The sequence below is a fragment of the Homarus americanus genome, unplaced genomic scaffold (assembly GCF_018991925.1).
Source record: "Homarus americanus isolate GMGI-L3 unplaced genomic scaffold, GMGI_Hamer_2.0 scaffold37540, whole genome shotgun sequence".
NCBI classification, from domain to species: Eukaryota; Metazoa; Arthropoda; class Malacostraca; order Decapoda; family Nephropidae; genus Homarus; species Homarus americanus.
In genome coordinates, this window is record NW_024754445.1 from 2,429 (window position 1) to 14,799 (window position 12,371).

Consider the following 12,371-nt stretch of genomic DNA (forward strand, 5'->3'; position numbering starts at 1 on the left):
GTACTGTGTGTGAGTGTCGTTGTTGAGGAGCTCTGGAGTCAGTACAGGTACAGGCCCCCGTATACAGTAAACTACTTGGTGCTCTTGTACTCGACTGACTCACTACAACTTGTTGACAATATTATAAAGTTATTTTGTCATGTGACTCAAATGTAAATACCATTAGGCCAATCACAAGCTAAGGATATCAGGTGGCTAAGAGCGTGAGATTTATTTAGCTGACTTAAGGACAAATGTCAAGAGAAAAACAGCTCAATGACTTTATCTACACATGTTACTTATTGTCCACAGAGTAAACCAAATTCTCACTGCATATTACACACAAAGGTTTACATCTAAATATAAAGTAAAAGATATATGTACAGTCAAAAACTTCATAACCACTACTAAACGATTCAAGTAACTCGTAGTACAGTTTAAATTATAATGAAAAGTACAAGTGATAATAACGATTGTGTGTGCGTCGGTACAGCCTATGTGACCTATTGGTTCTCCGCCCTGATAATGTGTTTTATTCATCACCATTAGCCCACCGAGGCACAGGTCACTAACCCACACCAGGGCCTGAGGGGCGAAGATGATGATAATAATAATAATAATAATAATAATAATAAAGAATAAAAAATGATCAATAGTGAGAAACAATATATGTATGTTGTGTTGTCAATAGTAAGAGAAACACTTGAGACCCTACAATTGTGTGTAAATGAGGCAGAAAGTCAGATCATCAACCTGGGACTTGGTCACAGATGGCAGCAGGGTCTACGTTTAAAGCTCGACCTGTTAAATATACATCAATCAGCTCCTCCTTGTTTGTTAAAACATAAACAAACACACTAATGTTTCTAAGGTTATTTGTAACTAATTATGTCATCTTTTAATATTATTTCCCACTGAAATAATATATTAAACTTGTATTTTGAAGTATTCTCTTATAAAACTGCTTTAAATAAGATTATCATAACTTGGAAATATACTGTACAGTGTACTCGCTGTGTCCGGCCCCGGGGGTACAGGAGGGCCGGTACAGGAGGGCCATCCTCCGTGTTCAGTGTCCGGCCCTGGGGGTACAGGAGGGCCAGGGTACAGGGAGGGCATCCTCCGTGGTCAGTGTCCGCCCCTGGGGGGATACAGGAGGGCCATCCTCCGTGGTTCAGTGTCCGCCCTGGGGGTACAGGGAGGGCAGGGTACAGGAGGCCATCTCTCGTGGTCCAGTGTCTGCCCTGGGTACAGGGGAGGGCTATCTCCGTGGTTCAGTGTCCGGCCCGGGGTACAGGAGGCCATCCTCCGTGGTCCAGTGTCGGCCCCTGGGGATACAGGAGAGCCATCCTCCGTGGTCCAGTGTCTGGCCCCGGGGTACAAGAGGCCAGGGTACAGGGAGGGCCATCCTCCGTGGTCCAGTGTCCGGCTCCGGGGGTACAGGAGGCCAGGGTACAGGAGGGCCATCCTCCGTGGTCCAGTGTCCGGCCCCGGGATACAGGAGGGCATCCTCCGTGGTCAGTGTCTGGCCCTGGGGGTCAGGAGGGCCATCCTCGTGGTCCAGTGTCGGCCCGGGGGATACAGGGAGGGCTAGGTACAGAGGCCATCCTCGTGGTCAGTGTCGGCCCGGGGATACAGGAGGGCATCTCTCCGTGGTCAGTGTCCGCCTGGGGTACAAGAGGGGCGGGGTACAGAGGGCCATCTCCGTGGTCAGTGTCCGGCTCCGGGGTACAGAGGGCAGGTACAGGAGGGCCATCCTCCGTGGTCAGTGTCCGCCCTGGGGATAGGAGGGCCATCCTCCGTGGTCAGTGTCCGCCCCGGGGGTACAGGAGGGCCATCTCCGTGGTCGTGTCCGGCCCGGGGATACAGGAGGGCCATCCTCCGTGGTCCAGTGTCCGGCCCCGGGGGTACAAGAGGGCCAGGGTACAGGAGGGCCATCCTCCGTGGTCAGTGTCCGGCCCCGGGGATACAGGAGGGCCATCCTCCGTGGTCAATGTCCGGCCCCGGGGTACAAGAGGGCCAGGGTACAGGAGGGCCATCCGTGGTCCAGTGTCCGGCCCCGGGGGCTAAGAGGCCATCCTCCGTGGTCCAGTGTCCGGCCCCGGGGGTACAGGAGGCCAGGGTGCAGGAGGGCCATCCTCCGTGGTCAGTGTCCGGCCCGGGGGGCAGGAGGGCCATCCTCCGTGGTCAGTGTCCGCCCTGGGGTACAGGAGGGCCATCCTCCGTGGTCCAGTGTCCGCCCTGGGGATACAGGGGAGGCCAGGGTACAGGAGGGCCATCCTCCGTGGTCCAGTGTCCGCTCGGGGACACAGGGAGGCCATCCTCCGTGTCCAGTGTCCGGCCCCGGGGGATACAGGAGGGCCATCTCTGTGGTCCAGTGTCTGCCCTGGGGGTACAGGAGGGCATCCTCCGTGGTCAGTGTCCGGCCCTGGGGGATACAGGAGGGCCATCTCTCGTGGTCCAGTGTCCGCCCTGGGGTACAAGAGGGCTAGGGTACAGGAGGGCCATCCTCCGTGGTCAGTGTCGGCCCTGGGGCAGGGAGGCCATCCTCCGTGGTCAGTGTCTGCCCCGGGGGTACAAGAGGCCAGGGTACAGGAGGGCCATCCTCCGTGGTCAGTGTCTGCCCTGGGATACAGGAGGGCCATCCTCCGTGGTCAGTGTGCGCCCCGGAGGTACAAGAGGGCCAGGGTGAGGGCATCTCCGTGGTCAGTGTCGCTCGGGATACAGGGGCCATCTCTGTGGTCAGTGTCGCTCTGGGGGTACAGGAGGGCCAGGGTACAGGAGGCCATCCTCCGTGGTCAGTGTCCGGCCCCGGGATACAGGAGGGCCATCCTCCGTGGTCCAGTGTCCGGCCCCGGGGTACAAGAGGGCCAGGGGTACGGGAGGGCCATCCTCCGTGGTCCAGTGTCCGGCCCGGGGACAGGGTACAGGAGGGCCATCTCTGTGGTCAGTGTCTGCCCTGGGGTACAGGAGGGCTAGGGGTACAGGAGGGCCATCCTCCGTGGTCAGTGTCTGCCCTGGGGTACAGAGGGCTAGGGTACAGGAGGGCCATCCTCCGTGGTCAGTGTCTGCCCGGGGATACAGGAGGGCAGGGTACAGAGGCATCCGTGGTCAGTGTCAGCCGGGATAGGAGGGCATCCTCGTGGTCAGTGTCCGGCCTGGGATACAGGAGGGGCATCCTCCGTGGTCAGTGTCCGGCCCGGTACAGGGAGGGCCATCCTCCGTGGTCAGTGTCCGGCCCAGGGGTACAAGAGGGCCAGGGTACGGAGGCCATCCTCCGTGGTCAGTGTCCGGCCCCGGGGTACAGGAGGCCAGGGTACAGGAGGGCCATCCTCCGTGGTCAGTGTCCGGCCCCGGGGATACAGGAGGGCCATCCTCCGTGGTCCAGTTTCGGCCCGGGGTACAAGAGGGCCAGGGTACGGGAGGCCATCCGTGGTCAGTGTCGGCCCGGGGGTGGAGGGCCAGGGTACAGGAGGGCCATCCGTGGTCAGTTCGGCCCGGGGTACAGGAGGCCAGGGTACAGGAGGCCATCCTCCGTGGTCCAGTGTCCGGCCCCGGGGGTACAGGAGGCTCGTGGTCGTGTCGCCCGGAGGGAGGGTGAGGGGCTCTGTGGTCAGTGTCTGCGGGGTACAGGAGGGCCAGGGTACAGGAGGGCCATCCTCCGTGGTCCAGTGTCCGGCCCCGGGGATACAGGAGGCCAGGGTACAGGAGGGCCATCCTCCGTGGTCAGTGTCCGGCCCTGGGGATACAGGAGGCCATCCTCCGTGGTCAGTGTCCGGCCCCGGGGATACAAGATGGCCAGGGTACAGGAGGGCCATCCTCCGTGGTCAGTGTCCGCCCGGGATCAGGGAGGGCCATTCCGGTGGTGGCGGGATACAGGAGGGCCATCCTCCGTGGTCCAGTGTCCGGCCCCGGGGATACAGGAGGGCCATCCTCCGTGGTCCAGTGTCCGCCCGGGGGTACAGGAGGGCCAGGGTACAGGAGGGCATCCTCCGTGGTCCAGTGTCCGGCCCCGGGATACAGGAGGCCATCCTCCGTGGTCCAGTGTCCGGCCCTGGGACAGGAGGCCAGGGTACAGGAGGGCCATCCTCCGTGGTCCAGTGTCCGGCTCCGGGGATACAGGAGGGCCAGGGACAGGAGGGCCATCCTCCGTGGTCCAGTGTCCGGCCCTGGGATACAGGAGGGCCATCCTCCATGGTCCAGTGTCCGGCTCCGGGGATACAGGGGGCCAGGGTACAGGAGGGCCATCTCCGTGGTCAGTGTCCGGCCCCGGGGTACAGGGCCATCTCCGTGGTTCAGTGTCGCCCGGGATACGGAGGGCCATCCTCCGTGGTCCAGTGTCCGGCTCCGGGGGATACAGGAGGGCCAGGGTACAGGGGGGCCATCTCCGTGGTCCAGTGTCCGGCCCCGGGATACAGGAGGGCCATCCTCCGTGGTCAGTGTCCGGCCCAGGGGTACAAGAGGGCCAGGTTACAGGAGGGCCATCCTCCGTGGTCAGTGTCCGGCCCGGGGATACAGGAGGGCCATCCTCCGTGGTCAGTGTCGGCCCGGGGACAAGAGGGCCAGGGTACAGGGAGGGCCATCTCTCCGTGGTCCAGTGTCCGGCTCCGGGGGTACAGGAGGGCCAGGGTACAGGAGGGCCATCTCTGTGGTCAGTGTCGGCCCCGGGGATACAGGAGGGCTATCTCGTGGTCAGTGTCTGCCCTGGGGTACAAGAGGGTTAGGCAGGAGGGCATCCTCCGTGGTCAGTGTCTGCCTGGGGTACAGGAGGGGCTAGGGTACAGGAGGGCCATCTCTCCGTGGTCCAGTGTCCGCCCCGGGGTACAGGAGGCTAGGGTACAGAGGGCCATCCTCCGTGGTCAGTGTCCGCTCTGGGGTACAGGAGGCCAGGTTACAGGAGGGCTATCTCTGTGGTCAGTGTCTGCCCCGGGGATACAGGAGGGCCATCCTCCGTGGTCAGTGTCTGCCTGGGGTACAAGAGGCCAGGTACAGGAGGGCCATCCTCCGTGGTCCAGTGTCCGGCCCGGGGTACAGGAGGGCCAGGGTACAGGAGGGCCATCCTCCGTGGTCAGTGTCTGGCCCCGGGGGTACAGGAGGCCATCCTCCGTGGTCAGTGTCCGCCCCGGGGTACAGGAGGGCCATCCTCCGTGGTCAGTGTCTGCTCCTGGGGGTACAAGAGGGCCAGGTACAGGAGGGCCATCCTCCGTGGTCAGTGTCCGCCCTGGGTACAGGAGGCCATCCTCCGTGGTCCAGTGTCCGCTCCGGGGTACAGGGAGGCCAGGGTACAGGAGGCCATCCTCCGTGGTCCAGTGTCCGCCTGGGGACAGCAGGAGGGCCATCTCCGTGGTTCAGTGTCTGCTCCGGGGGTAAGAGGCTAGGGACAGGAGGGCCATCCTCCGTGGTCAGTGTCCGCCCTGGGGTACAGGAGGGCCAGGCATGGGAGGCCATCCTCCGTGGTCAGTGTCTGGCCCTGGGGGTACAGGAGGGCCATCCTCCGTGGTCAGTGTCCGGCCCGGGGATACAGGAGGAGGGGATGGGAGGGCCATCCTCCGTGGTCAGTGTCCGGCCCGGGGGTACAAGAGGGCCAGGGCATGAGGGCATCCTCCGTGGTCAGTGTCCGGCTCCGGGGTACAGGAGGCCAGGGTACAGGAGGGCCATCCTCTGTGGTCCAGTGTCCGGCTCCGGGGACAAGAGGGCAGGGTGGGAGGGCATCCTCCGTGGTCAGTGTCTGGCCTCGGGGGTACAGGAGGGCTAGGGTACAGGAGGGCCATCCTCCAGGGTTCAGTGTCTGCCCTGGGGATACAGGAGGGCATCTCCGTGGTTCAGTGTCCGCCTCGGGGATACAAGAGGGCCAGGTACAGGAGGGCCATCCTCCGTGGTCAGTGTCCGGCCCTGGGAGGGTACAGGAGGCTAGGGTACAGGAGGCCATCCTCCGTGGTCGAGTGTCCGGCCCCGGGGGATACAGGAGGGCCATCCTCCGTGGTCAGTGTCGGCCCCGGGGATACAGGAGGCCATCCTCCGTGGTCCAGTGTCCGGCTCCGGGGGTACAAGAGGGCCAGGGTACAGGAGGGCCATCCTCCGTGGTCAGTGTCCGCCCCGGGGACAGGAGGGCCAGGGTACAGGAGGCCATCTCCGTGGTCCAGTGTTCGGCTCCGGGGGTACAAGAGGGCTAGGTACAGAGGCCATCCTCCGTGGTCAGTGTCCGCCCTCAGGGGTACAGGAGGGCCAGGGCAAAGGAGGCCATCCTCCGTGGTCAGTGTCTGCCCAGGGGCAGGCAAGAGGGCTAGGTGCTAGAGGGCCATCCTCCGTGGTCAAAGTTCGGCTCCCGGGGATACAGGGAGGGCCATCTCCGTGGTTCAGTGTCTGCCGGGGTACAAGAGGGCAGAGGGTACAGGAGGCCATCCCTCCGTGTCCAGTGTCCGGCCCGGGGGTACAGAGGGCCAGGGTACAGGAGGGCCATCCTCCGTGGTCAGTGTCCGGCCCCAGGGATACAGGAGGGCCATCCTCCGTGGTCAGTGTCCGGCTCAGGGGGGTACAAGGGCCAGGTACAGGGAGGCCATCCTCCGTGGTCCAGTGTCCGGCCCCCAGGGGTACAGGAGGGCCAGGGGTACGGGGCCATCCTCCGTGGTCAGTGTCCGGCCCCAGGGGTACAAGAGGGCAAGGGTACAGGGAGGGCCATCCTCCGTGGTCAGTGTCCGGCCCAGGGATACAGGAGAATCCTCGTGGTCAGTGTCCGGCCCCGGGGGTACAAGAGGGCCAGGGTGGGAGGGCCATCCTCCGTGGTCAGTGTCCGGCCCCAGGGATACAGGAGGCCATCCTCCGTGGTCAGTGTCGGCCGCAGGGGTACAAGAGCAGAGTAGGGAGGGCCATCCTCCGTCAATCGGCCCCGAGGATACGGAGGCCATCTCAAGATCGTGTCGCCCAGGGATACAGAGCCATCCTCCGTGGTCAGTGTCCGCTCCGGGATTACAGGAGGGCCAGGGTACAGGATCAGTATCGGCCCAGGGATACGGAGGGCCATCCTCAATGGTCAGTGTCCGCTCAGGGCACAAGAGGGCAAGGTACAGGAGGCCATCCTCCGTGGTCAGGTGTCGGCGGGGATACAGGAGGCCAGGGTACGGGAGGCCATCCTCCAATCAGTCCAGTCCGGCTCCGGGGTACAAGAGGGTGCGCGGGGTACAGGAGGCCATCCTCGTGGTCCGATGTCCCCCGGCCCCAGGGTACAGGAGGGCCGGGTACAGGAGGCCATCCTCGTGGTCAGTGTCCGGCGGGGGTACAAGAGGGCCAGGGTACAGGAGGGGCCATCCTCCGTGGTGATGTCCGGCCCCGGGGATACAGGAAGGAGCCATCCTCCGTGGTCAGTGTCGGCGGCCCCAGAAATTTTAAGAGGGCCCCGCGCAGGGGTACCAGGAGGGCCATCCTCCGTGGTCGGTACTTCGGCTCCGGGGTACGGGAGGGCAGGGGTACAGGAGGGCCATCCTCCGTGGTCGATGTCGGCCCGGGGATACAGGAGGAGCCATCCTCCGTGGTCAGTGTCCGGCTCCGAAATTTTACCAAGAGCCAGGGTACAGGAGGGCCATCCTCCGTGGTCAGTGTCCGGCCCCAGGGGTACAGGGCCAGGGTACAGAGGCCATCCTCCATCTCAGTCAATGTCCGGCGAAAGGGTACAAGGGCCAGGGTACAGGAGGCCATCCTCCGTGGTCAGTGTCCGCCCCGAGGGTAGGAGGCCATCCTCCGTCGGTCAGTAATCCGGCCCAGGGGGTACCAGAGGGCAGGGTACAGGAGGGCCATCCTCCAGCATTCCCGATGTCAACCCCGAGATAGAGGCCATCCTCCGTGGTCAATGTCCGGCAGGGAGCTGGGGGCAGGGGTACGGAGGCCATCCTCCGTGGTCAGTGTCCGGCCCGGGGATACAGGAGGCCATCCTCCGTGGTCAGTGTCGGCGGGGATACAGGAGGGCCCATCCTCCGTGGTCAGTGTCCGGCTCCGGGAATACAGGAGGGCCAGGGTACCCAGAGGCCCATACTCCGTGGTCAGTGTCAGCCCCGGGGATACAGGAGGCCATCCTCCGTGGTCAGTGTCCGGCCCCAGAGGCTGGGGCCAGGGTACAGGAGGGCCATCCTCCGTGGTCCAGTGTCAGCCCCCGGGGATACAGGAGGCGCCTCCGTGATGGTCCAGTGTCCCGGCCCGGGGGGTACAAGAGGGCAGGAGTACAGGCCATCCTCCGTGGTCAGTGTCGGCAGGGATGGGAGGACCCACTCGTGGTCAGTCGCTCCGGGGTACAGGAGGGTACTGGGAGGAGCCCGTCCTCCGTGATCCAGTGTCCCGGCCCCGAGGATACAGGAGGCCTCCTCCGTGGTCAGTGTCCCGGCCCAGGCACAGGGAGGGCCAGGGGTGCAGGAGCCTCCTCAATGGTCAGTGTCAGCCCAGGGATACAGGAGGGCCATCCTCACGTGGTCAGTGTCCGGCCCCCAGGGGTACAGGAGGTGGGTACCAGGAGGGCCATATCCGTGGTCAATGTCGGCCAGAGGTACAAGAGGGCCAGGATGCGGAGGCCCATCCTCCATCAGTCCAGTGTCGGCCCCGGGGATACAGGAGGGCCATCCTCCGTGGTCAGTGTCCGGCCCGAGGTACAGGAGGGCCAGGGTACAGGAGAGGCCATCCTCCGTGGTCAGTGTCCAGCCCGAGGGTACAAGAGGGCCAGGGTACAGGAGGCCATCCTCCGTGGTCAGTCCGGCCGAGGATACGGGCCGGGGTACAGGAGGCCATCCTCCGTAGTTCAGTGTTATGCAGGGGTAAAGATTGTGTTTGTTCTGATGGCGGTTTGAGCCGGACAGGACGAGTAATGGTACTATCTTTTGTGTTTACAGCCGAGAGTCTGGGCAGCTTCAGTGAGAAGACAAGACCACTATCAACATTCTTCCTGACAGAGCGCGAACCTCTTCCTTTTCCGTCCCCCAGACTGCTCTCCCTGTGCCGCAGGCCAGCATCACTTACATACGCATATCTCATGGGAGATCTGACCAGCTCAGGTGAGTGTTACGCCTCTTGTAACATAGACGGTGTCATATGGTCTTCCGTGATTTGATTTTGCACTTACGGTAGCTGCTGTGTACTTACACTCATCCTGTGGCGGTAGCGCAAAGGATTACAGGTAAATTTACAACAGGTCATACTAATTAACCCCCGTTGTCAGGATATTATGGCACTGAATGTTGCACGGTATTTCCAATTACATTATTTGGTAGTTCTATACATAAAGTAACTTATTCACAAATGCGTGAGTACAGGCGTGTGAGGCGGTATGTCTGGCCTCACACTGTCATTTACGTGAGAAGTATTCAGAAAGCACATTGTGTATTTGAATCTGAACATGAGAACTGATATAGTTACTCAGTGCAAAAAAGTGGATACAATCTATATGTTCGCTATCTTGCCATTAGAGGATGAAGTGTTTGCTTGATTTTCACACACAGTTATTAGCGGACCTGTCCTGAGGTTCCTATAACACACAGTCGGGACGTAGTGTTCAAGTGTGTGTGGCCATATGCTCTATCTATTTTTACCTTTTACATTACAATCTTGTTTACATCTTAGCGGGAACATACTGGAGGTACTTATATCTAACCTTAATCTGGCGGTTACAACGCCCTTAATCCTAGTGATCTTGTTACTTATATCCCATATACATGTTTCATGATACATCTCATACTGGTAAATATGGATCGACTAGTGCCTGTTTACACTAGTCTGCGTCAAACTCATCAATAAAGTTCTTTCCTAATTACAGTTTTAAAGGGTTTCTTTTGACAGACCCAAATTGTATTCAACGGTGTCGCTGTTAGACACATGGCAGGTTTGGCAGGGCATCAACTCTGTCATGTTTTATGAGGCCTATGTGAGGATCACAACGGTTGACCTTAGCACGGTCAGCAAAGGCACGCATATATTTGTGTCCTGGCTTCAGAGACAAAGAGCAACCCTGAGTCGAGGTGTCAGGGCAATATCGATGAGGAGATAGAGAGTCAGTGATGATGAGACTGTCGAACCAACAGTGGTTTCAATAGATTTAATAGCTGTGAGTATGGCAGCTAATTCAGTTTGTGGGAGTGGATGCAGTTGTTGAATTCTAACGCCTTTCTCATTTTCCTTACCGTCAGGTTGGAATTACAACAATAGCACTTCCAGCCTCCACAGGCTTGGTGTTAAGAGATCCATCAGTGTAGATGGTCTGTGTGTCATATCATCAGTCTGTAGAGGTGTGCTGTGTGTTCAGAGCTCTCTCAATTTGTGGTGTGTTGGAGATAAATGCTTTGGATGACCATTTTTAGGTGGAGTATGTCGGTATTGTGATATCGAAGGAACTGTCACGCCAGAGGGTGTGGGAGAAGCGCTGTTTGTGTCTCAACTTTGTGCAGGTGGTCTAGTCCAAACATCTTCATATGTGTGGCTGTGGTTTGGATCAGCAAGGCTCACTTGATCCCATAGTTCAAACATTTAACAATTTTAAGAAACAATGTTATCAGGATCTCTTACACCAAAGAACCTCAGGGCTATCATGAGGTTGACTTCAATTATTCTATCTTTAACTTGCTGGGTATACCTAGTTCTTTCCTCATAGTAAGTACTTTGAGCTCATGGGACATCCTAGGATAATTCTGAGGAAAATAAATGTGATAGTTTTCATCAGGAAGTAACAATTACACTCCTCTTATCTCCACAGGACGATGGCCTCCACCAGCTCACATTACTTCCTGTGTGAGCCATGCAATACCGACTCCTCCAAGAAAAGAGAAACTACGCAAACTAAATCTTGACATTGCCAAACTAGAAGGAATGTGAAATTACCGTGTAAGTTTAGTTGAGTATAGTGCTTTCTTAAAGCTTAGTTGAGTCAGTGTTAGTACTATTTTAAGTTTAGTTAGTCCAGTGTTGTGTGAGTACTGTTTAAGTTTAGTTGAGTCAGTGTTGGTGAGTACTGTTGGCTTAGTTGGTCAGTGTTAGTGCTATGTGGTTAGTTGGAGTCAGTGTTAATTGCTGCTTATAAGTTTAGTTGAGTCAGTGTTAGTACTGTATAAGTTTAGTTGGTCAGTGCTAGGAGGGCTCTCTCTATTAATGGTAGGTTTTCTTTAAACATTATTGAATGGGTGTCTTGTGTAATTTACAGTTTTATATCTTTTATGCATGTGTTTGACGAGTCTGTGTGATAATAAGAAATAATAATAATTTACAGTTTTATTAAAATGCATGGCATTAACTGAAAATAGTGGATTCTTCTACAAAAAAATAAGAAACCAATTATTTAGGCCTGAAAAACATTTTATAAGTGATTTTTTCATGGGAGGATATCTGGTGACAATAAAGTTTAAGGCCTAGGAGCCTACCTGCCAGCACAGATGGTCAGTGTGTTGGATGATTATTTCGTATACATAAGAACATAAGAACTTAAGAAAGTGGGATACTGCAGGAGGCCGACTGGGGCAGATCCCTTTCACACCATCCCAGCACTTCATGTGCCTCAACCCTAGTCTTGAGCTCCTAACGTCCCCGATCCTACTATAGCACTCAGTAGCCTATTCACATATCACAACTCTATTACCAAACCAGTGCCTGCCTATACTGAATCAATTTATCATTTTAAACATTTGTTCTAGTTATTTCATTTTTACTGAGCTTCAGAACATCTTCCATTTACCTTGTTAATCCCACTTACCCATTGTACACCTCTATCATATCTCCCCTAACTCGCCTCTCTAAGATGTAGGCCTAAGCTTTTCAGTCTTTCTTCATATGGAAGGTTTCTAATATTATGGATCATTTTGTCATTCTTCTTTGTACTCTCCAAAAGTCTATGTCCATTCTATGGGACACCAGAACTGAACCGCATATCCATGTGTGGCCTCACTAATGCTAGGTAAGTTTCAAGATAACGTCAGCGGTTCTGTTACTCGCAGACCTAGATATGAACCCAAGAATCCTGTTTGCCTTGTTGCGAACGCTAATATTGTTTCTAGGTTTCAAGTCGTTGTAACAAATACACCTAGATCTTTTCTAAGCTCAGTTTTTATTTCCGTGTTACCTAGTTTATACTTAACGTTTGTATTCGTCTTCCCTATCTGTAGTACCTTGCATTTATCGGTATTAAAATTCATTTGCCAGTCTCTGACCACTCATGTAAGGTATCTAGATCTCTTTGAAGGTGTTCAAAGTCACTGTCTGGTTATTTATCTCCCCATTTTGGTATCATCTGCAAATTTACTATCCTACTAGTTCTTATGAAATCAAGATCATTAATGAATATAACAAATAGCAGAGGGCCTAATACAGATCCCTGGGGAACTCCGCTTTTGACCGCACCTATCTGACTTTAATCCATTTATGCTGACTCTTTG

The 12,371-nt window shown here is 56.8% G+C and overlaps 1 protein-coding gene across 1 annotated transcript; it reads left to right on the plus strand.

Moving 5' to 3' along the window:
• Window positions 1-984: 984 nt before the first annotated feature.
• Window positions 985-10,821, plus strand: LOC121855792 (collagen alpha-4(IV) chain-like; the record flags this gene model as incomplete). The annotated part of the gene is made up of 9 exons (XM_042350899.1): window positions 985-1,187; window positions 1,277-1,987; window positions 2,072-2,925; window positions 3,045-4,670; window positions 4,862-5,699; window positions 5,967-7,679; window positions 7,834-8,706; window positions 8,850-9,011; window positions 10,703-10,821. Coding segments are annotated over 9 exons (7,099 nt in total), but the record flags the coding sequence as incomplete, so codon positions are not given.
• Between the last annotated feature and the right edge of the window lie 1,550 nt (window positions 10,822-12,371).